This window comes from Thunnus albacares, chromosome 1 (assembly GCF_914725855.1).
Source record: "Thunnus albacares chromosome 1, fThuAlb1.1, whole genome shotgun sequence".
Taxonomy (NCBI): domain Eukaryota; kingdom Metazoa; phylum Chordata; class Actinopteri; order Scombriformes; family Scombridae; genus Thunnus; species Thunnus albacares.
In genome coordinates this window covers 19,116,936-19,143,322 of record NC_058106.1, presented here as the reverse complement: position 1 = coordinate 19,143,322, position 26,387 = coordinate 19,116,936, and the positions used below count along the sequence as shown (strand labels likewise).

The 26,387-nt window shown below is 37.8% G+C and overlaps 1 protein-coding gene across 1 annotated transcript in view; it reads right to left on the bottom strand.

The window, feature by feature from the left end:
* Positions 1 to 28: 28 nt before the first annotated feature.
* Positions 29 to 26,387, bottom strand: part of LOC122979848 (chromodomain Y-like protein 2) — a 36,816-nt gene continuing 10,457 nt past the window's right edge. The window contains exons 2-7 of the mRNA XM_044347621.1: positions 16,319 to 16,925; positions 11,074 to 11,291; positions 3,861 to 4,033; positions 3,554 to 3,764; positions 3,262 to 3,405; positions 29 to 3,173 (exon numbers count right to left, since the gene is read on the bottom strand). Coding sequence (XP_044203556.1) covers positions 3,015 to 3,173; positions 3,262 to 3,405; positions 3,554 to 3,764; positions 3,861 to 4,033; positions 11,074 to 11,291; positions 16,319 to 16,925 — 1,512 coding nt within the window. The 3' untranslated portion in view covers positions 29 to 3,014. The remainder of the gene's footprint in view (positions 3,174 to 3,261; positions 3,406 to 3,553; positions 3,765 to 3,860; positions 4,034 to 11,073; positions 11,292 to 16,318; positions 16,926 to 26,387) is intronic.

Sequence of the window (26,387 nt, the reverse complement as noted above, 5' to 3'; positions counted from 1 at the left end):
TTTGAGAAAAGTAAAACATTTACCACACTGAAAGTACTGTGTCTTTATTTGAAGCAGCTCACTCTATCCATCACAATGTATGGATCAATCTGACAGATAGTAAAATTGTAAGGCACCCCAGGGTGTGCTTTGAGACAATGGGGGGAAGAAAAACATGAATGGTGAAATACACATACTGTACACGGGACAAAACATGATATTGTGGTTATACAAGACGAAAACACACAAACCCGTCGAAATCGCTGTCATTCATAATAAATAATGGCGCAAATATGACTAGGGGTTTTAATTAGTAGTCTGATTTAGTTCAAAATGTATTATTAAGCACACTTCAAACACATGCTGAGGTGGGAATTTGGAAACAATGCTTAAAAGGGAAACCAAAATTTCTAAACAATTATTTTTTTAAAGCAAAGAAACACATTTTCTATCTCAGGTGACACACTGAAAAGAATTTGTAATATTTTAGAAATAAAAATAAATAAATCAATAAATACATAAAGGTGGATCAATGTGATTAACACTCAGCGGATCTGAGTAATTTGCATTGAGTGACAGTCTACAGTAGCCACTTTACACAGGTCCTTCTCAAACCTCATACCAAACAGACGATAAATTTAGACTACGAAGTGAATGTAGGGAAAAATCGCAAAATCCTAACAACTTCTAACTATTTACACCTAATGACCCTGCCAAAATACCTGTGAGAACATGGCACTTTTAATGTTTGTGAGCTGAATCACTGTTTGTAGATAATTATATATCTGGCAAGTTTGGAAAAGATCAGATGCATTATGATGCAACTGCAAAGGTGTTATTTTTCATGGGCATAAGTGGAAATGTGCTGTTTTTGTTGAAAATGTTGAAAATGCTTCATCAAACCATAAATTATTCCCTGCAATCAAACTGCAATGGCCACAAATAAAACTGATGGACTGAAAATTGTTAATCAATCATCTGTTCATACTTATTAACCTCAGTAAAACACTATATATATTAAATTATCTGGCATGCCTTGGATAATTTACAACAAAAAACTTAATTTGAGAATGTCTACTGAAAGGGTAAACATTCAAGTGACAATAGTGTTTACAAGTTTTGGTTTTGAAATTATACATACTGCATAACTAAAGAGAGTCGGGGTGCCTCTGGAGCAAAGAAAACCACATGGCACTGCACATCCAAACAGTTATCTCAAATAAATAGAAAAATAAACTGCAACATCTCTAACAATACTTACAATGCTGGTACAAAACCTACCCTGAAATACAAGGTATTCTGACAGGCAGCACATTCATATGTACAGTATATTACATGCAATTAGTTACACAAAACAGCATTGTCTATATTATTTCTATATTCTGTTCTGCATGTGTACAGCTACAAAAATGGACAAATATCTTCTGAGTTTTACAAAACAATTTTCACAGACCTACATTTTTTTTTGGTAAAACAAAATAGATCCCTAAATATAATACGCATTAAAATATAAAATTTCTTGAAACCTTGAATCATCACATGCAGATAAGGACAACGTCGACTCCAGATACACAACAGCTGCATTTCCACAATATTGATAAGTGACAATTAGTGCAGTCACAACGTGACTTTACTTTAGGACCAAGCAACAATCATCTCTTTTGTGTGCTCTAAAACAATACACAATTAACAAATGACTGTCAGAAAATATCAACATGATCATATGATTTTTTTTTCTTCACTAAAAACAAATCACACATTTCACAAAATAATGATCTGCGGTGACAGCTGGAAGCAATGTTATGCGTCCAACATCTTGAAAACGACACACCACAGTACTGCATGTAAGGCTACTATATATGTAGTCAAAACTAAATAGGATGAAATCCATTGCTAATCCTTCCATGTGATATGAGCCACTAATTTATTTAATCATCTAAAGTCAGTTTGTACTCAGTCGAAAATGCCACTTGATTAAAAACGGACACATTTGTATTTTTAGTGCTAGCATTCATATGAGACTTCAATTTCCTCTCGTTTTCTGATTTGCAGGAAATACTGGGTGTATCTCAAATTAACACAAGTCTCCCTTGAATGAAAAATCCTGACCTGTGTATAAATAAAACTCTAAAAATGAAACTCTTGCCATATCTGTTTTGTTGCAGGTTGAAATAACTAAAGAGAAAATGGATGTTGACAGTATGAGGATGGCATTTCATGTGTATCATCAGACAGCATTTATCCTGTTTTAATGTGATGGAAGCAAATTGTTGGTGATTATGTACTTAAGTGAGATGATAATGATGATGATAAAGATGTTACTGAAAAACAAGATGTCGGTTCTATTGTAATATGACTTGTGCATTACGAACAATGAATTGTGTGATGCGGTTAAAATGAAAAGTGTCAGTTTTTTGTGATATTTTATGGTAACTCATGAGATTGCATGCTTTGAGCAGACACCGACTCTGATCAGCTGAAATATATGAGCAATTTTCTAACAGTTTTCTTCAGTCCATACGGAGACAATGGAATGTGCATGTTAAGGAGGAAGAAACCATGTCCTCATGCAAACTTTGGTTCACACTTCAGCTCAAAACAACAAGCAACTAAAAGGAAATCCTGAAAAAAGCATCTTATATACAGAAAGCAACTCTTTGACACACTTTAAATAAATATATATTAATATATATTATCATCACTTTATCATGTGCTATCAGACATACATTGATTTGATACATCCTGATGATTAAGTCTCGCATTTGTACAGAAACACTCTGTACCTCCCTAAAGAACCTCCTTCAGTGTTTATTTCAGCAATGCACATTTGGCCCTTTGCTCTTTGACTTCTTAAACAGAGAATAAACATCTGGACGGTTATGGGTCCAATAAAAAAGTTGCTTTACAAAAAATGATCATGAAGGAATTGTTGGTAGAGATGCAAGCCAACTCAACTCCAGGTTGCCCTCTGCTGATGGATGGAAACAAAGGCCCTCAATGCAACTTCTTCTTCAGTTTGAGATCACCGTGGATGGTCACTTTTCATACGCCTTGTTCTGCAGATAACTGAAGAGTGCCTCTAGTCCTTTGGTTGAACACCACAGCTGCTTCAGCATCTGACACTCTTTCTCATTCACTTCCTCCAGAACAGACATGATGATGCTCCTCACCAGGCATTTGGATTCTTCTAAAACCTTTTAAGCACAGACAGAAAGGGGAGAGGGTCATTTGGTTATATTCAAGAAAAGGTTTAACCTCTGACTTGTCTAGCTCACAACATACCACTGCATTGCAGGATGCCATTTCCTTCACACGTAGCATCACTTCTTGGTTAAATGTGGTGGGCCAGAAGACCTGTGACACCAGACCTCGACTGCACGCTTCTTGTGCTGTGAGTTTTCTCCCACAGAACAACATCTCGTTGGCCTGCCATTTGGGACAGAAAAAGGAACAATTAAGGAGGTTCTTTTTCACTATGTCACCAATATAAAGATCTGAAAGCAAGTGGTTATAAGAGAAATCTGATTAGATTAAGTATGGTTTTGCCAAAAGCCTTGATATTGCTGGGACCCACCAGAGCTACACCCAGGATCTGGGGGAAGGTGTAAGAGGAGCAGCCAGATGGGGTGAGGTGGAGGGCTGCACATGGAGTTTGGAACCAGGCCCTCTCACTGGCCCACACCACATCACACAGGGGCAAGATGGAGGCCCCTAAGCCCAGAGCAGGCCCGTTTATTGCCACCACAATGGGTTTCTTGAAGTGGATGAATGCCAACACGAAGTCCCTAGAAGGGTTACAGAGCTATTAGTACCAACTCTATCAAGTCAAATGGCAAGTGGTAAGAGAGTTCTGTGTATAGTGGGGAGAATTTTCTTCTTACCGTACAGCATCTGCGATGCGGCTGCTCTCTTTTCTGCGGTCAGTGGACAGACGCCCTATCAGGTAGGACGGCTCCAGGCCACTGCAGAAAACAGTCCCCACAGAGCTGAGCAATAATAATTTACTGTCATCAGCAGCTGCATTACCCAGAGCCCGACACACTTCCTTCATGATCTAAAAAAAAAGACAAGGAGATATGTATTATAAACCTCAACCTACCTGACACATGAAGAACCACTGAGAGGCAAAAAGATAAAATATAGATATTCAATTCTTCACAGTAAGGCTTTACATTCACTCAGTATGTCTGATTTTTTGTTATTGCAGACATACAGAAATAATGACAAGTGCTGATTTCCCATTCCTGAAATGCTGATAGTTCATGGAGACTGACAAGTGCAACTACAATACAAACGGGTTCAACTAATGTACCTCAGGGCCAAAGCCAGTTAAGTGACATCAGTTGAGGGGCCACAGATTTTCAGTTTCAAAGGAACGACTTCCTTCAAAAAAGTCATCCTTTCAGTCGAGCTGAATTTGACAAATGAAAAGGCAATGCTGCTTTTCAATATAGATTTTGTTCCTATGTTGATAAAGTAACACTCTGAGCAGCAGTAGAGTGCAGGTTAAATGTGTACATGACAACTTGCTGGCTGGCTTGCTTCCTTGATAACCTTCTTGCCAGCAGCAGCTGACTTGACTGTATGATGACAGCTGGTACTCCTATTGGCTGTAGTCTGGGACAAATAAGAGTCTCAAAGAAAAATTGTGGGTGAATACTGTCACAAACTGGCTCAGGAATGTGACAAGAGATTATTAAAAATAAAGCTAACAAAACAAGGTGTTTAGAACAAAGTGCAAAACCAAAAGAAGATGATGCAGGGTTGGCAGGAGGAAGAAAGAGAGTTGATGCTCTTGACATCTGAAACAATACAAAGTTGTTACAAAGTCAAAACAATACAATCTTTCATAGAAAGAGAATTGATTACATATCCTCAATTTAAAATTCAGAATTGTTCCCCATAATCTTAGAATGGCAATCACATATATCTATATCGATGAATGACAAAATACCTACAACCACTGCCAACCATCTCACCAGATATGAATCCCCACCCAGCAACCTTGGATCCTGAGGAGCACTTTTAAGGGGCAGTACACAAACCCATCAAAACATCAAGTAAATAGCCGTGACAAGACTCATTCATAGCTGTATGGCTTTTCCTGCACCTTTGAGATGAATATCCAAATGGTATAAGACAGTACCCACCTCAAAATGATGATTTGTCTTTGCAGAACACAGGAAAGTGAGGGAGACAAAATAGCAAGGAATGTGGTCAGGATGGACCTAACTCAAAGTACACAAAAATGTTGGGGTCAGAATGAACACCAAAGATTATCACAAGTGTCCTACAAAGTTGCCTGCAGCTAGACAAAGTAAACAAACCTCCAATGCTTTGCCTTCAAATAAAAATCCAGCAACCAAACACAAAACTGGAATTACCAAATAAGCACTAAACCAAAGTAGCATACCTAAAGGTTCCTATAAAACCGAGGCTCACTAGCCAACCAAATTGTCCCAAGACACGTCCAAAAAGAGGACACCATGCTGCAACCAAAGCTCATATAAAACAAAAACCAAAGCATGAGTTATACACTTACTGCCAAAGCTGCTTGACCAAGCTGCTAACTTGTGGACACAGTACAACATTTAAGCCAACAGCTTCCTCACTGCCAGATATTCTAGGTCTTCACCTTCCAAACCAAAACTGTATCATTTGCCTAGCTTTACAAGCTAGCATGCCAGGCTCAAAGCAAGTTAACACAACATATCAATACAAGGGAAACTGATTTATTAACCCATACTAGGAATTTCCAAACCCAACAAGCACTCTTATGTACTGGGAACATGTACAATGGTGAAATCAAAATAGCCACAGCAGAGCCCATGATCCTTATCTATCTAATCACAGCAACTGCCTATCGAGTCTCAAACCTAGTCTTCATACACATAGCTGTGGGGGGTACTTATGCACTGATTCCACCGGAACCAGAAGGCAACCAGAAAACTGGCGACCCTCAGAGAACCAGGGAAATGCTCCCAAGACATAGTTTTTATCCACTTTCTCTGTCACATTAAAGGGAAAACAACAAACAAGTTGGTCTCCTGTTGAGATCAACCAGTTCAGCTGGGGGATGCATTGGTCATACCAACTGGTGTGTGGTAATCACCAATTACATGCACCAGTACTTACAACTTCTAAACAAGTGGGTTTGCAAACAAATTGGGGACAAATTCTGCTCCCTTCCAACGTTGCATGGTACTCCTCAAGTCTCAAAAGCACATCTGCTCTCCTGAAAAGCACTTACATTTTAGCATTCACAAGCCACAATGGTCCCAAACCACAAGATTTAGATATCTAGGACGAGCCCCCATTTGTCACACACTGGCTCAGCAATGTGACAAGGAGGGAGTCCATGCAAGAGGATTCTTAAAACAAATAATATTTCTTAAAACTAAAGCTAACAAAACAAGGTGTTTAGAACAAAGTGCAAAACCGAAAGAAGATTATGCAAGGGGGGATGTCGGCAGGAGGAAGGAAGAGAGAGAGTGACTACATGGGATAGCTTTTATAGCTTGGCAGGCCCAGGTGAACCATAGTACACTGAGGACCCTCCATTGTCAGCCAACATCCAGAGGGCAGCCTCAAGATAGCCTCCGAGATCAATACTTATGAATGAAATATAATTTATCCATGTGTAGTATATAATCAAACTGCCAATTAATGGCCAGACATCAGTTGAAGGAGTATGACATCTCAAGTTTCACCCAATTAATGCCAGTTATTATCAGCAGTTCATCACTCAGCATCAACAGACATGTTTTCAGCTTTTGTCTGATATGATCATGCAGGGAGCAGGCCGACATCATCAGACAGCTGACATGATAAGAGATCATTTGGAAATCCCAAACCCACATTACACCACGGTCTGCGGTCAATCTGCACACTCTCTGTTGTTGTATTTTAATCAGATTATCACCCCTGACCCATATTAACCATTCAACCTCAAAGTGAACTTAAATCTCTGTGTCTCAGCAAGCACATAATCTGTCCCCAGTTTAAGCTAAATGTGGTGTGTGCGTGCATGTCTGTGTGTATATCAATACAAGAGGAAGAGATGGGCAGATACTGGGTCTAGTCTGTGAAACAGTGAGGGAGAAGAGAGCAGTCAAAGTGACATTCATGTGCAGTGAGCAGAGGCGAGATCTACACTTGTAGACAAACAAAGGTGGTATCCACTTCAAAGAAACTTGCAACAGCATGCATCCGCTCTCTATAAATGAAAGCACCGCCTCTAGGGGTGAGTGTAAGTCATAAGTGAATTACTACTTGATTTTATTGTAAATCCAACTGGAAGGGCATAATCAACTATATGTTTTAAGTGTTTTTAAAACTGAGAACGTCTGACAGGCTTTTTTCAGCTAGAGTTCTTCTCAGTTTCCAGATGCATTTTGACTTATAAGACTATTATTATTATTATCAATACTATTATATTTCTGATATTTTTTCTGTAGGACATTTTTTGATTTCTCTAAGTAGGAATATCTTGTTCTGGGGCTGTGTCCTAAATCACTCCCTTGTTCACTCATTTACCACTCCCTATATAACAGACAGTTGTTTATTCTGTAGTGAGCAGTATATTGAGATTTTTGCATCATCACTGGTCGGTGTAGTGGTGTTTCCATCCATAAAATGAGATGCAATGCAGAGTGTACATGCAACAGACACTGCTGTTTTAGCTTCATAGAACAGAGCCATCGTTAATGTTATTGGTTACACCTGTGCTTCTCCTACTATCACAAGTCAAAATGCCTGCTGTGAAAAAGACCAATTAGGACCTGTTTTTTCCTTTATTTAAGGCATGTGTGCAGCAATTAAGTCAACATACACACTATTTACATTGTAGAATTGTATAAACCTGACTTGAATTATAAGACAGGACAAATAGATAATATGAGTACAATAAACCACTGATGCCTAATAACAGAGATCTAGGCAATTTCCAAATAGATTCCCTAGAAAAGAAAAATCATAAATGTGTCTTTTTTCACTCATGTTATTATTTATATTTTCAGGATTCTTATAGTTAGGGTATTGCTTGATAAAATTATTAGAAATGATAAAATGGTGTTCAAAAACACTTAATTGGCAGTATATTCAGGAGCAGAAAGCCAGTTTGTTAGGTCAGAAAGGTGACAGAAAGAGCACAAGTTAATAATTTGGGGGACTTTGTTATTTAAAGCAAGCATTGACTGTTTTGGATGACAAATGTACAGGGATATTTTTAAAGGTTTTCCAGTTAAAGCCATTCAGTAAGCACATCCACAGACTCTCTTGTTCCTTCAGCTTCAAAGAACGAGAGACAGAGAAGGAGCTATCAGAGCGGTTTGATAAGCCCACAGCTTACAGGCTTACTGTCACACATGAAAGTACACACACACGTGCACACACAGTTTAGGCCACTTCAGTGCCTGTGAAGTACAGGGTGCCATGCACATGATGCTGTATCAAAGCCAGAACCGCCCCCTGTGGAAGATCTGAGACGCAGTCTGCAGACTTAGAGGAGGAAAATCTAGTTTCTTTTTGAGCCAGAGGTGGATGATTGTGATACATACCATTATCTGTTGCTAACCTCGCTAATACATTAATGATCGATGATGACACTAAAGATTGAAAATGTTTCATAAGTTAAGAATAAACTACTTCCTATAACTTTACAATCTGGTGATGTCTGATTTGATGATGTGTTTAGAGGAATTGTTCAACATTTTGCTTTCTTTTCAAGACCGTGATGAGAAAATAGATACATTTCTCACATCTGTATGCTACATATGAAGCTACCACCAGCAGCCAGTTACTTCAGCTAAGCATAAACACTGAAAACAGGGAGAAATAGTTATCTTGGCTCTGTCCAAAGGAATGAAATAGTACACTAAAGGGAGAGTGGTATCAATCTTCTCATCTACTTCTTGGCAAGATAGTGAATAAGCATATTTCCCAAAATGTCAAACTATTCCTTTAAGTGTATCAGTACTAATAAATTACAAATATAGCCCTGAATGAAAATATGGACTTTCAGTTTATTTGTGCAGAGTCAATATCAGTTAGTAATGAGTCAATGTAAATCAAAAGCAAGAGTTGTATTAACTGATTTTTTTTTATCATTTACAAAATTTAAAAAGTGTTGATGGATATTTCCAAAAAACATTTGTCATTTTGACAATTTAAAAAATAACTGCTGGCCCTGCAACGTGGTACAGTAAATTACAAATAACAACTTTGCAAAATGAAACTGAAAGTTATAAAATGGCACAGCAGTCCATAAAAAGGGTCCAACAACGAGCAAACATTTCAAAGTGCAGTTCCAGAAAGCTTTTGCTGAACTGTGCAAGCAAGTTACTGAATACATCCCTAGAAACTATCAATGGACCAGCTTGATGTTGATTCAAGTGTGGAAATGAGCAACCAATCACCGGCTTGATGTTGATTGAAGTGTGGAAATGAGCAACCAATCACAGCTAGTACATCCCTGCAGGCAGCCAAGTCTAAAGTGGATCATCACAGTGCAAGAAGCTACAGCATCAGGGCAGAGAGCCATGAAACTAAATTCAGTACTGCAGATGCACATGTTCCAGTATGATTAAACATCATTTTTAATCTTTCTGAGCTTAACCTAAACAGCATATTATAACAGTGGCAACAATCAGTCTACTCATAAACAAATGCCTCTCAAAAACAGATCTGTTTTAGGTTCAACATTGTTAGACATGAAAGAAAATACGACAAATTATTAACTTTGATAACATTTCTACATCCCTGTCATCATAGTGACATATGATAGATTCCAGCAAAACTCCTGCATTAGGACGTGCAGCTTGTCATGCTGCTAAATGCTTATTTTGTGGGGTGGGGGGGTTTGATTGACATGAGTTCACAGGTGATCGACAAATTGCTGAGGAGACTGTGAGAAAACATTTCAAAACCCAGTGAACACAGCTTGGCTCGGGTTATGTCCACTAAATGCCTGTAGAGTAGACTCGGCTGGCATCAGACCTAGCAAGTTCTAAAAATACAATGACAGATCCTGTTCACAATGAAATGGCAAATCAGTAATTTATTAAAAATATACAAAAAACCTGATGTTGTTTTGCACCAAGTTTATGTATAACATTTAAAAGGGAAACAAAAACATGTAAACATTGAACATATTGAATAATTCTGGCCTTGATTTTTTGTATTTAAGTTATATTCAGATAATAGTCCTGTTTTAAATGTTAATAAATGTAAAGATAGATGAACCCAATTGCACAATATTGCTGTACTTGGAGCTTTTAAGGTATTTAAAAATTCAGATTACATACTGTTTTTCTCTTACATCAAAAACAAACAGATGTTAGCCATCACTAAGCCTTCTTGCAAACAGTCTGAGCCACATTATCTGACATAGAAAAGTTAGCTCCAACATTGCAATCCCTATCCCTGTCTGTGTTACTGTATGTCTACGTAGCAAGCAGCGGAGAACACTGGAAATCTGTTTCCAGTTCTCTTCAAGAATAATTACATAATGCTCGCCTCTATGAACTTGCTGCAAAATTTCCTCACTAGTTCAACAGACATTTTTCTCTAATAACAACAGATGGCATAATTCTGGATTACATGTACCCCTAATTGCTCTACTTGTAGAAATCTTGTTTAGCGGGAGACAGAGGACAGAGCCCAAAAGCTATTTTCTTACCTTTTTTTGCTGAGCATACACACACACACACACACACACACACACACACACACACACACACACACACACACACACACACACACACATACACACAGCAGTGTCAGCAATGCCCTGTGTTGGATTCATGCAGCTAAACATATTCACACCTGGCAGCTGTCAAATAAAACTACAGTTTTCTAAAGTTGTCTACTGAAAAACTCCCCTGGAGCGGTTGGGGAGTTAGTGAATAGCTCGAGGGCATCTCTACAGCAGTTACTGAGGAAACTTTACTCATTTATTTTTACCTAACAGAACTCCATGGCAACTAAAATACTATCAAGAAATTTACAAATTTAAATGTGGGTCGTGATACGTACCAGAGATCATGTATAAGCATTGGACAGTGAATGTGGGTGCATATACGTTCCCATTCTCACCTCTGGTGTCAGAGCGTTGTTGTCTGTAGTTTGGCTGGAGAGCAGGACATGCGTGAAGCCCTCCTCCTTTCTGACCACGATGTCTCTGAATCGACAGTTGCTCTCGTTCTGTCGCACGTTGTACCTCAGCCGCTTGTCGAACACGTAACCTTTCTCCTCAGCCAGCTTCCGCTTTACTGAGCTGTGCAGATGCATCTTGCCATTGGCCAGAGGGGAGCCTGACACAGGAGGAATGACAAAACAGGTCAATCAGTCTTCAGAGACTTGTGAGGATATTAGACATCAAAAACATCACCTGAAATATTCATTTAAAAGCTGCGTGTTAACATTTAGATATATTCACAATGTCGGCCTTGGCATGACGTTAACTGTGATAGAACTTGATAACACTTTCATTGCTGAGATTGTTGGATGCTGACGTACTGTAGCTTTCAGTCTATATGAGAAGTAATACAAGAACTCAGGTGAGCAGACAGGTTTTATAACAAATCTTGAGGTAAACCGTATTTCATAAACCACTTTTTTTTTTTTTTTTTTTTTTTAAAGGTAAATATGTCCATCACAGACTGTGCATGCACATCAAATGGAATAAGAAGTAGCACTGCAAAATCTGATGGTTGTTTACAATGAACACAATACTGGGAAATAAAGTTTAAACCTTGACCTTCATTTTCACTTCAACAAGTAAAATCATTATCTAAGCCAGTGGTTTTGATAATACAGTTGAACCAGGGACTTTTCAAAACCATGTAGAGTTTGATTTGACTTGGTATATGGCATATTTGTGTATCTGATGCAGAAAAGTGGAGACATCTCGTCTGGAGTGTAATGACTCATTGACTGACAGCTGGAGGAAAATTGCTGCCCCTCATCATAGCATTGGCTCTGCAGCACTGTGACCATGTTTTTCTTTACTGTCGTAATGTGTTTTTTAAAATTTCAACCCAAGTATGGATGTAACCAGAAGAAGTTATTTCAGCAAACCAACAAGTTTGCTTTGACCTAAAGAGGTTCATGTGTCCCTAAAAAGTGCCTTTTCTTTGTGTAACTCTAGTATGACTTTCCCCATATTTTCATACTGTGTGTCTTAGAGAAGAGACAGACGCAAACGTTCTCTGTATTTTCCCGAAACATTTGCATATATGCAGTATTTGAAATAGATAGTTTAGAAGATTGTCCTTGAAGTCTGTGTTTATGAAGTTACTGCAGTATGAAACTTATATACTAAGATACAATCAGAACTTCTGAGCTAATCTAAAAAATGAAGTTTTGGTCTTTCTTTTACAAATAAAATCCTCTATCACTGAAAGGAACTTTGAATGGAGTGAGAAATATGTACATGTACACTGTACATTGAGTGGTAGGAATTTTCTTTTGTAGCTATTTTTTCAGCAGTGCTTTAACTTATTGTTAAAGACCTTTTTCCATAGTACATTTATATTTGTCTGAACACCTACATCTGGCAAGCATGTCACTAATGTGCCAAGATAGCTTCACCTATTTCTGTCATCTGATGGTATTCTCTCAGCAGGATGTCTGAGCTGTCGCAGTGGGATTCTCTGATTTTTCAACTTTTCTTGATTGCATGAATATTTCAAGCTTGCAAATAGAACACACAGCTTAATTTTCTTGCTATCGCAGGTTTCACATTTGAAAAGTAGCCAACATTATTTTCAGACCACACAGAAACCTTGATTTATTTAATCCAAAAGCTGTTGTACACTTTCATCAGCAGAATTAATCAAAGAAAGAATCATGAGTTAAGCAATGCACAAGTCCTTATCTAAGATAATCTAGTGATGCTGTGGAATAAAACAATAACCCATGACTAAGCCATACATCACTCCAGAACACAAGCATGGATTCTCTCAGAATAATTTAAGCCAATAATATGAAATATGAAAATACTAATTCAACAAACACCAAAAGCTGGGTCTGTAATACAAAAGGTGAGACTGATATTTTTAAAAAATCCTTTTTTGCTTTTTGCCTTCAGTGGAGACTTTGAAACAAAATAAAAAGCCCTCAGTCTGTGTTTTTAGCAGTGAGTGTTTTCCAAGATGAATTACGCAGTGAAGAGACAGAACCAGGCAGTCCTCCAGAATCAGTAAAACTTGACCTTTGAGTTGGTCACTAGTGGAAAGAGCAATAACAAACTAAATCGGAAAAAAGGCGAGTGTAACTTTTTCTAAGGTATAAAAGAGGTGTAAAAGAAAAAAATATTTTAAAGAAATGATAAATTGGCCATTAAGCCAATCATTCAGAATTATAAAAGCTAGATGACGGTGTGAGAACATAATATCCCACATAAAACAATTCAAATTACAGTTGCATTTGTGAAATTGGAAACTACATTAGTTCCTCTAACAGAATCATCTAGACTTTGACTCTGCAAAACAAAATTTGATTAACATGGATTCCCAATTTGTTTTAATTCAATTATACAGAGGAAGACCATAAACAGAGGTCAGCTTAGATAGATGGGATTTCCTATGGTAGCAGACAGTGCTTCAAAATAGTTTAAGGATGAGAGTTCATGGTCTCCCTGAGCCAAAGAACGTCCACTGACAGTGCTCTATACATGTGACAAAATTGCTTCAAAATTCTGGTAAATTAATGGACGCTCTGTGCTACTGGTGCTACCATTAGCTAGCTAATTGTCAATTGAGCTAAACTGAGCTACTCATCATCCACTTCCACAATTTCAGACTTTCTTTTGTGTTCCTGCAGACTGTTGGTCCTTATGCTCAAAAAGATGTATCATAGAAAATGGTAGCAACAGTAAGGATTGTTATCACTTATTTGCCTACTTTTCTTCTGTGGTGACACAGAAAGTGGATGGGGATGTTTAATGAATTTCAATCAAACAGGCATTTCAAAATTTTGCTCCAAGTATTGTAAATTCACTAAAGCTGACATGAGATTTGATACCTCCTTGTTGCTGCTATTTTAGCAAATATTCACAATCCTCTTCTAGATCTGATTTCATGACCTCGTGTTCACATTTTGCTGCCAGTTGACAATCACAGAGACACCCTCTGCCAGTGTAGCGGGATAATGGATGGAGCTGAGAGAGCTGAATGAGGTGAGCGGGGTAGTCTTTCGAGGATTAGGAGATTAGTATCCATAATAGCTGCCAGGGTGATAGCCATTAGGTTGGGTTGGTGGCCCCAATGTTCTCAGATATAGAAGCTCTCTGATGAGGTCTCACAATCACTAATTAAGTGGAGGTGCTTTGACATGAGTGAACAGCTGACAGATTCCATATGGGACTTTCAGTTTTCAAGTTCATATTCTGCTGTACCTACAAATGGTGACATAACACCCAAAAGTAAACAAGAATTAGGAACCATAAGTTAAATACACTGAATAACATGACTGAAGTTGATAGAAGTAACAAACACCCAAACCAATACCATATGCACACATACTGACACCCACAACAGCGGACAACACATTCCCACAGCAGGTATTATGGACAGTGAGAATGAGCAAATTCCATCTTAATTCTACAGCTGATATGTAATTCAAATATGGTTTCCCTCCATTACAATCTGGATTTTCTGTTAAACAAGTTGAGATTACTTTTTGAAAATGTATGTAATCATTAACTATAGAGGTGCAGGCTCTGGACTGTGACCCAGGAGTGAAATTCAAAGGCGTTATCAGCTGCTTCTGTAGTAAAGAATCACTGTAGGAGCTTTAAGAACTGTGTTTCAGCACAGGCCTCTACAGAAGAACAGTGTGGACTTATCTTTATGAGTGATAAAATCTACAGTATCATGCAGCAGGAAATACTCATCATGGAAATAAAATAAAAGAATCCATCAAAAAGATAATGGTGCACAATCTAAACTGAATCAGTTCTACATATGTAATCGCCTGGTATGTCAACAAATTTTCAGTATCTGTATTATTCCTATTCATGCGGAGAAATCAACACTGCAACATACAGCATTCTTCATTTGAGCCAAACTATTACATCTGCATGGCAACTATTATTAGCCAATATTTATTATCACAGATATATCATAATGTATAATGTTGGCTGAAAAGCAACAAGAAACTGCAGTACAAAAATGCCAAAGACATGTGTCTCTATAACTTAGTCTGTCCATCAGAGAGCACTGACAAGTTTATTTTTAACAGGAAACAGTTGCGCATTTAAATATCCAGCAGATACAGAGCAACATTATCATTCATTTGGAGTCGTGTGGGTGGCATTCTAATAAATGTACCAATGAATGTAATTCCAATATTCACTTTCCTTTTACTCTTATCATGGCACAGGAAGAACTAGTAAAATCTAATTTAGTAAGATAGATAAGTCTAGGAGATTCAATCACCACAGAGCCTTATGGCTACTAACTAACTCATGCTCTTGTAGCTTGGCAACAAAAGCAAAATGACAAATGTCAACCGGTGACTGTGACCATGACCGTGACACTGTCTCCCTCTCCTGAGGGAAATATCTGGCTCTTTAGCAGCTTAATGCTGCACTATGTTAACCAGCTAGTTTCTAAATTTCGTCTGTTTGCCATTTGGTGTGGGGGAGGTATCGTACAATGAGTTTTTAGAGCTTTTATGCTGAGAAAAGCTGCTGCTGAAAACCAAAGTTGTAAAATTGCAGGCCACAACATCAAAACCTTGAGCTGAAAGATGCTAAAAAGCTCCTCAGAGCTGATGGGAAATGCATAGTTGGGTGATAATTCTCTGTGGTTTCGTCACTACAGCACATACAAGTGAATGTGATCTATTGTTAGTAAAAAATATTGATGATGTGACAAGTTTAAAGATAATACACTCATCGTCTGCTGTAAGTAAGATGGTAAATTCATGGTCTGTAAAAAGGTTTAAAAGATCATAGTCATGAGTAATAAACCAATAGGGTTTGTTTAAAGCCATAATACTGTGTTTAAAAACAATAAAAACTATTTTAAAAAGGATTACAATGTACATTTCACATTGTTCTTTTAATCCTTTATTGTTTTGTTTAAACTGTGATAGTATTATCAGTGATCTGCAAAGTAGTCTTAATCTGCTAAGCCTGAGATCGACTCCTTCCGGCTCCACCCACATACCAAGGGGAAATCGGGGTTTTTTTCTCATTCGAGTATATGCTCATAGTCAGAAAACATCACCCTATCACTCATAACAATTATATCTCAAATACTGACATTGTATTCAAATATATAGTATCAGCTGAGCTCTATTTTGCATTCCATTCAATTACTTAAAATCTTACCCATTTCACTGGTGAACTGCTGCCCAGTGGTATCCACGTCTCCTAGTTCCCCCTCCACTCTGTCTGAGGGCGGTCTATGTGACCTTGCTGCCGGCCTGTACATGAGTGGCTCCATCTCTCCATTCTGGAGTCCATTATGAGGGTTTCTCACTGGGGCAGCAAAGTGAGGCACCCCCGTTGGAGGAGCCTTGTACGTCATGGCTTTGCTCATTCTGTCCCCTACAGCATGCTTCCCATGTCCTACACCCACCTTCCTCTGTTTCTGAGTGGGTCCTGACCCTCCACTTCCAATCCCTAGAACAGTTCCTACTCTAACCCCTACAGCTGGGCCACAAGTACTTTTCTTCTTTCGGGCCTCAGACCGAGCTTTGGAGATTTCTGTGGCAGATGGGTGGCTGGTAATGAGGTTCCCTCCACGATTTTTGGGAATTTTGGGCCGTTTGTGTGAGTGCAGTCGCAAGCTATTGAACTGGTCAATGAACTCCTCGCAGTGCAGTAGGTGGTGCTCTGGCTCCCATGTGTCCTCTTTACTTCCATAGCCCTTCCACCTAATCAGGTACTCCCATTTACCCTTCTTGTTCCGCCTCTTGTCCACAATCCGCTCCACCTGAGGCAGCAGAGAAACAGACAATTAGACTGTATTTCAATGACGAAAATTACATTTTGACATGCTTGAAGAAAAGAAATATAAAGAAATAACACATACTGTGCATATCATCTAGATTAGGTAAAAAATCATATAAATAAAATAGATTTAATAGTCTTTCTAACTCCAAAACAATGTTGCAATTACTGTATATACTAATAAAGTGATAAAAGACAAAAAATGTTGAATTGAGACACAGAGATCGACATATTAAATGATTTTTTAAAAGGATTAACTTTACTATTATAAAAATCATTGCATTCAATGTCAATATGTGTTCCCTATTTGATTCTGATAAAATCTATACAGAATCTGAAGCCCTTCATATGATTTTGTACTGCTGAAAGTCATATGGAAACTCTTGTTTTAGCTGTAATGGCACATCAAAAATTTCCACTTAAAGCACTAGAAATAAACCTTGTGGGCAGGTTTCCATCAGTACATTCATAAAACATTCATGTTCCCCAAAAGATGAAACCTTCCACCTTATATATATTTTTTATATTGAATTATATTTTGAGACATTGCCAGGGAGTATCAAATCTTAAAAAGGTACATTTTGTGACATATGTCAAGTTTGAGATAAGGGCTAATTCTCTGTAAGAGGAATATAAAAGACTAGAGTGGAGCTGAAATGAGCTGCAGGCTGTTATCATGAAGAAACCTTAAACATGGCTTATTGAGTCCAAACCAACAATTGTAAAGCCTGTGTACTTTCAATTATATTAGGTCAGATGAGGGCACAAAGCACCAGAAAATTGACACAAGCATGTAATTATGTAATTGAAAAAAAAAACTTATGTAAAAAGGGATATTTTATCAGAAATTGCACAAATTCTCTAAAATCTTCAGTGGGAGAAAACAGTGATTCTAGTTTGTGTGTTGTCATACTAAAGATTCTTTCTGTCTCTTTCTCTGCCAACTTACTTTGTGAAATTACTTTAATTAAATTATGGCCTATGTAACACCAATATATATGTATGTTTTAGTTTAATAAAGTAAGTACTGTTGTATCAACCACAGAGCCGTCATACTCCTTCATTTGATAAAAGGCTAACTACTGGTCTTATCAACGGATTTCACAAAATGTGTGTTTGACTAATCGTTTAAATTATAGGGGTGTGAATCATTATGTTGCAATTCACTTTGATTGCATTCAATTTGATTCACAATTCAGAAGGTGCTGATTAGACTCAAGGTGCCATTTCAGGGCAATAAGCTGTTCATGTTCCTTAATTTGATGAAGAACGGCCATCCCTCTTTTAAAGAGCCAAATACTTTGGCAGACCAAACTCAGGCTAAAATGCCAGTGAATACTGTACAAACATTCAGCAGGTGCACTGAGAGTCAACTCCGGTGAGATTTTGACAAATATTTGGCTTTTATTGAGTCGCAATTACTACACTGTATTGTGACTTGGTATGTTAACTCCATTAAAGTACCTTCTAAGGATTTCAATTTCTCAGATTAGAGTGATGTGAAAACTTATCACAGTAGAATTCATCAGCATCATCCATCCTCAGAATTAACAAATGAACTCCTGCACCACTGTCGACATATCTCAGAAGTGTGAAATACAGTTTTGTTTTTTTTAGTTTGTTTTTGTCTGTTTTGATTTTTGGTTTTGATTTATACAGAAGGTTCCTTATCACTGCCTGACATGTAGGACTAACATATGACTAGTGCCATAAAATAACATCACACACAGTAGCAGCCTTGGGGCTCATTGTAAGACTTCAGATTTTACATCAGCCTTTTAAAATGACTGTTAAGACAGATTCTGAACGAGGCTTTTTAGTAATGATACGAAGAAAAGAAAAAGTTATAGCAAGAGCATGTTAAACAATATGCATACCACTTTAAGCAGCATGGTTTTGAGGCCATGAGACTGGTGGTTGGAGGGTTTCAACAAAGGGTTTAATGCGGCTGTGGTAATAACTGCTCATCATGTTCTCAGATGCGGCGAGCACATTAACAAGAGTAAACAGCCTTTGATGGGTGAGCTGCAGGGGTGTCTCTGAAACAAACAGACGATTAGGATGCTTATCGTCCCAGACAATGTCACACTTAACAGCATTGCAGAGAGACACATGCAGAGAACTTAAGAGAAGGAAAGATAAAGCAAGAGGTTAACTTCTGTACACAGACCAGAGAGGTTTAGAAACACTTGATGCTTGTGTATGATCTGGAAGAGATCTCTCTCAGCATCTCACCCCAACCACAGAATATACACTGATCTGTCAAATGATGGTTGATAACAGAACTGTATTCATCATGTGGTTAGGACTGCACAATTAGTCAAAAAAAGATTGCAATCTCAATTCAGACTATAGATGAAAAAGTTATATTGTTTGTGGTGGCGGTGGTGTCTCACAGAACATCTGATGTGGTGCACATTTAAACACAGGATCCAACAATTCATTGTAGTCAAGAGTGGATTGAAATGGTTAACGGTTAAGTTGGATGGTGGATTTTTTTTATCATTAATGCATCCACAATCTGGCATTTCACTCTTTTCTCCTTAATATAGGATTAAACTCAGGTATATGGGTTTTCTCTTTGTTTTGCCTGGAATGGTTTGGAGGGAAAAGAGGGAGTCACAGGCCAGAAGGGCCCTCCCTATAATCTTGTGGGAGTGGTTTAGTCAGGAGTGGCTGTCTATTCCCTGATGCAGGTGGGGTGGAGACTTGTGATTTAACAATAGAGGTGAAGACTATTACCTAGGTGAGCCAAATATATGGCTCTGATCACCATTACAAAACAAGGAATTAATGCTTTGCTAGACAAACACTAGTCAATACCAACCATTCATCATGTTGTGTTACCTGCTCCAATTTTACACTAAGGTTAAGTGTTGAGCAGCAGTCGAGGCAGAAATACGAAAAATCATTTTGAGGCCACAGCCGATTTGTGATCAAGCTGAACTATGGAATCATACATGAGTCCGTTTTTATCAGTAATTACTTTATCATGATCAGTCTGTGGTTACAGAGTGTGAGTATCACACAGGTCTGGAGCAAGCGCTTATCTCCTGTAGTGCGGAGGTGGAAAAAATGATTTAATAACAATGAATTTAATATTGCAAAAGCAGTCTCCCTCCCTAACTGGACAAGGCCTCTGTGTTTTAGGCCACTGGGTACAGATGGATACAGGTGAGCTGTGTATTAGTTCTATTTTATCTTTTTTTAAACAGGGTAGAAATCGGACTTTCTTGATTATTCTCAACATTTGCATTTCATGCAGTTGTATATGAGCTCTCTGTTTAATAAAAAGCAGTGTGTTGTGCAGTATATTGTTTCAACTGTCTGCATGAAGACAAATAAATATTTTTTCATTAAAAAGAAAAAATGTCCCTAAGAATCATGGGAGAAAATTGTGATCTCGATTCTGAGCGAAAATATATGTGATTATCATTTTGACCACAATCATGCAGCCACATTCTGATGAACCATTAGCAGCAATGCTGACATGATGATAAAACACTAATGCTGATTTTAAATAAGGCTGGGGATGCTTGCACCAAGTTGAGCCATTAAAATGAAAATAGACTATTAGATGGATTGCTGTGAAATTTTGTACAGACATTCATGGTTCCCAGATGATGTTTTCAAATGACTTCATTGATCCCCTGACATTTCCTCCAGGGCAACCATGAGGTTGACATTTGTGGTTTTGTGTGAATGTTTTCACAACTACTGGGCAGACTGCAATGAAATTTCTTACAGACATTCATGTGTCCCTTAGGATTAACTATAACAACTTAATCACCTGACCTTACATTGATCAACAAATACCAAACTATTTGTCCAATATTTTGGTTTATGACCAAGTTCCTGCAAAACTAATGACATTCCAATCAGCCTCAGCTGTACTTTGTGTTTAGTGCTAATCAGCAAATGTTAGCAAATAGAAAAACAGCATTAGAAGCATCTGCCATCATTCCTACCGACCGAGACTATTATATATATAATTTCTGAGGGCCGACATATTGCCTTTACATCAGAGTGAGCAGAGAAACGTCATGTTCAGGTTTCAAAGACGTCTCCAGTTTAAACATATGTACAGTAAACACGATTTTTAGAAGTTAAAAAAACAAATAGGATCATCCAAACTCCCCATTGTTAATGTGTATTACATCTTGCATCACTACTTCCTTGTTAAACTTTGTCCAACTGTACTAACCATAGTTGTGTACGCACACAGTTTCACAATGTAATGGATGTTTATGCTGTAAAAGACATATTGTCTGAATTCACATTTGGTTTCAATTCCAAATAAATGTTTCAGATATTTGGGTGAGGAATTGTTTAAAACCTATTTGGTTGTGTGGTCATTCATGTTGTGCTACACACTCTCATACTACTTGTTGAAGTGTTCCACATCATGACTGCCCTAACTGTAAAATATTAATTCTGAATGTCAGAATAGCTCATATATTTAATGAGCTTTAAAAAGGATTCATATTTTTAGTCCAGTTCGCTATGTTTGTCGGTTTTTCTGTCAATTAGCGGGATGAAATTTGGTGAAAACTTACACATAAAATATTTGGATGAATCTGAAAATAATATTAATTTTTGTGGTATGATACGTCTTACAGTCTCCTGTGATTGGATGGTAAATTCTTGTAGGCGAAACCTATTCTACATGCACTAGAGGAGTTTGGGTTTCTGACACAATTTAAACCGAATGCAAGGTGTATGGAGAAAAAAAGGTAGTCAAAACCACAGCAACAACTTTTTGTGAGACCAACACCTTAGGTTTGTGGCCTTCATCTGTGTCATCATACTACACTTTATAAAGAACATTTAAATAATGTTAATGCACTGTGCAATTGGTATTAGAGCCAGTTAAATTTGATATGGAATCTGAGAGCGAGAGCAGAAATTTGAGGGCAGACATTTCATGAGTGCATAGAAGCAGCCTGAATACAAGGAGAGGGACTTAAGCAAGAGCACAGGAAATCTGTGCAAGCAACATCTGAGTGCAGACAGTTTTGAGCAGGAGCAGAGGAAAACTACGCACGACCAGGGATGAGTGTTAGGGCAGGGTTTTGCAGGAAAGCATTATAGAATCTGAACATGAAGTCATGCTCTCAAATTGAAAGACTATGCCCTTGAATAAATATAGGACCCCCTGAGTCAGAGAGGTGTTGATTCAACTGTATGGTAAATATAGAGGCTGTAGATGTTGTTGATTTGTACTGGCTATAAATTAATTATTAATTAATTATAAATTGGCTTATGTGTAGATGTATAGATAGATAGATAGATAGATAGATAGATAGATAGATAGATAGATAGATAGATAGATAGATAGATAGATAGATAGATTTTGTAGCTCCAGAGGCAGTCGAGTTGCATTGTGGGTAATATTGACACCGAAGAAGAATGTCAGGAATAAAAAAAAGACAATAGTCCTTGTTCCTCTGCCTCAATTTTGGTACTTTTTTTTAACCCATTGCAAGTCTGATTATGATATAAAAGTGCAACACTAAATCAGTAGGGGACTCTTTATTATATAAAAATCTTTACATCCATTTCCAACCAGATGAAGGAAACGTCCAGTGGATCACCAACCAAACCGTCCAAGAATTATCTTCTGTGAAGGCATCCTACACAGGTAATTATGTGTGTACAACTGTACTGCTGCATGGCATTAATGCCCACGATTTCTGCAAATTGAAATTCTACACAGTAACATTTACAAATTGTCTATTTAAGACTGACACAGCCTATGAACAACTATGTGTCTCATCCCATTTGGTGAAGTGAACAGACAACAAAATGGACATGGACAGAGGAAGTGACCTAGTGTGAAGATGTAATAAAGACAACACATACAACAGAACAACTTCGAAGTGCATTTAACACTGGAAAATACATATAGTTTTGCCACTGCTAACACTCTTCTTATTTTGACAATTATAAAAAAATTAAAAATCCTTGTCGATATTAGTGTTTGTTATTGAAAAACTCAGATGTCACAGAAATACCCAATATCCATTCTAAACTTAGGTACTGGATATATTTAGTTTAGAATCCTAGAAATGTATTTCACTTTATTACTGGTACGCTTGAGATATTAGTGGAAAGATAATTGCCAGTGACTCACCAGTTTGCTGTTATCTCATTGGTCTATCAGTATAACCTTTGCTAAATGGTCAACGTTAAGATGGGTTTATAGCTGTGAATTAAAAGGATGACAGCGTAGCTACGGAGACTACACACATAGCCATCGTAACTGTGTCAGACATGCAGCTCCTCAAAAATGTTACTTCATGTCAGAGCTACAGCCTATACAGGGATACCATGTCAAGTCTGCAAGAACTGTGATTGGTGACCTTTGGCTACTTGCCTTGTGGAGATTGTTGACAGTTAACACCACATTAACGAACTTAAGAGTAACTCAGCTGTCTTATCTGTTTCAGTAACACACATCTAGCAAAGACATCTCCACTGCAAACCTTCTGTTCACAACGATTACTGCTATCACAGTGAATGAAAGAACACAAACAAGGCAATTGCATCACCATAGTCATCTATCTATTCATTAATGAGAGGAGGTAGAGTAGAGTAGAGTACTGTAGAGTAGAATGGACCTTATTGTCCCCAAGAGGAAATTTGTCTTGGGCACAGTAGTACAGTCTGTTGCTTCATATAAAAAATATCACAAAACTTAAGAATTGTTTGACCCAATGCTAGACAGTTCAAATAAAAACATCTTAAAAACATAAAAAAAGACGTGACATAGTTATGTAAGTACACGCATAACCCACCGTCACTCTATATTACAGAGTAAATGAAAAAATGTTTAAACACAATAACTGTGGGGAATATAATTAAAGCACAAGTGTTTTCAGTCAGATCTACTGTGCTAGATCACATCAGAAGTATACAAGCCTGAAAATTCACAAGATCAAGCACTGTGTGTCCCTTTGCAGGCGCCTTCTGTTTGTCGATTCTACAATGAAGGATGGTTGGAAAGTTTCAACAGAGGGTTTAATGCAGCTGTAGTGATAACTGCTACTGTTCTCAGACAATGTCACTCTTAACCATATAACAGAATAGCAGAGAGACATATGCAATGAAAGGAAAACAAGGAAGAGGATAGACAGAGAGAGAGGCAGCATGTCTACATAAACCAGAAAGGTTTAGTAACACTTGGTGTTTAAGTATGAGCTGGAAGAATGGAGGTGGGCATATCCTCCCCCAGCTGCCAAATTTGTCTTCAGTATTCTCCATGGTCTAGTGGTTAGGATCATGGTCTGGCGGTTAAGATTCCTGGTTTTCAACCAGGCGGCCCAGGTTCGACTCCGGGTATAGGCTCAGCGGTTAGGACTATTGCCTCACAGCAAGAAGGTTCTGGGTTCAAATCCTGTCCATGCCAGGTCTCCCCTTGTTCGCGTGGGTTTCCTCCCGCCATCACAGAAATGTACAGTATATTAGGGTAATACTCCTGTCAGTGCCCCTGACCACTGGTAAAAAGAACCTTGACCATTGGTCCCTGGACGCTGCACCACGGCTGCCCAATGGGCAAATGATGGGTCAAATGCAGAGGATAAGTTTTGTTTTAATATATGTGAGTGCTGAGAAATGATAATAAAGAAATCTTAATCTTAATCCAAGCCAAAACACATTGATGACAACATATCATGGTCCATCAGTGATGTCATAATGTGTATTTCACCCACCACAACAGGGCCCTAAGTCGCTAGCTAGACTCTTCTGCTCTGTAGTTCCTAGGTTGTAGAACGAGTTACCTAACTCTGTTCGATTTGCAGAGTCCCTCTCAATCTTTAAGAAAACACCTCTGCACTAGATGGACAGGAGGTAGAGATAGAAAAAAAAACAAACCCTGCTTCTATGCAATCTATACACTCTATGCATTGCCTTGGTGCACTGCCTGTGGGCATCTATGCCCTATCGGACTCTATCTTAAGCTTTATGGCACTTACTCGTGTTGTTGTCTCCTGACTAGATCCCTGCTTGTGTTGTATCAGTTTCAGATGTAAGTCGCTTTGGATAAAAGCGTCTGCTAAATGAAAAATGTAAATGTAAATGTATTTCACATCCCAATATCAACCGTCAACTACTGGGTGTGATTAGTGTTGAACAGAGCACACTTCTGACCATGCTCATAAGTGATGCTCGGTCTTCACCCATCATCTGCAGCAATGAACAAACTGCACTACTCTACTGCAGGGACACTCACAAGACAAGGAAACAACAAGACCTGGAAACATCCAGCTAATGTCAGGACTGTTGACATCAGTGTGGTATTAAATTTAGCTATTTATAAATCATACAAAAACAAATACATTTATCTCCTTAGAGCAGCCAAAAACAGGTTTGTCTGTGACCAGTTTATAAAATCTGATAGCAATATCAAGGCTACATGGAAAATTATTAATCAGCTACTCCAAATAAAAAAGTCATCCTCACAATTTCCTTCAACCTTTACAAATGGAAGTTCTACTTTCACTGATCCTTTTGTGTAGCTCTTGCCAAAAAGAATGTTGATACAAAAGTTAATCCATTAGATTATATAAAAGGTTCTTCTCCATCTTTGATTGGCCTGACTTTAATGAGGTGAATGATATTATATTAGAAGAAAAGAAATCAGCTCTGGGTCATAATGGAATTTGCACCTTCCTAATCAAAGAAGTCATTATCCATGGAAACTGGCATCATACTCTCTGACCTAAAAATGGCTAAAGTTATTCCTCTATTTAAAACAGGTGATCCAGGATCCTTTACAAACTGTCGTCCAATTTCAATATTGCCATGTTTTTCAAAGACTTTGGAAAAATTAGTGTAGAAAAGAATCCTGGAACACTCATGCAATATTCTGTATAATCATCAGTATGGATTTTGGACACTTTTAGAACTTACTGATAATGAGTACGCAATAGGTATATTTTTAGACCTTTTGAAAGCATTTGACCATGCTATTTTGCTTTCAAAAATGCATAGATATGGATTTCATGGTAATGTTTTTAAGTGGCTCAGTAACTATGTTCTGATAAAATATGATGTACCACAAGGATCCATATTAGGACCATTATTATTCCCTATTTATAGAAATGATCTTAATGCAGTATCTAACACCAGATTCCTTTTGCTCTTTGCAGATGACACCAACCTTTTTGTCTCATATAGAGATTTAACAACTCTCATTAGAGAACTAAATCATGATCTTCTCAATTACTTAATATGGTTTCAAAAGTTGCCATTAAATGTCAAAAAGTCTAATTTCATGCTATTTGCAGGAAACAAAATTGACAATGAGCAAATTAAACTTCATATTGATTATGAGGAAATAATAAAAGTTTCATCAACACATTTTTTAGGTATTCTGATTGATGATAAACTCTCTTCGATAGAACAAGTTGGTTTTGTTTGCAATACATTCACCAAATCTCTT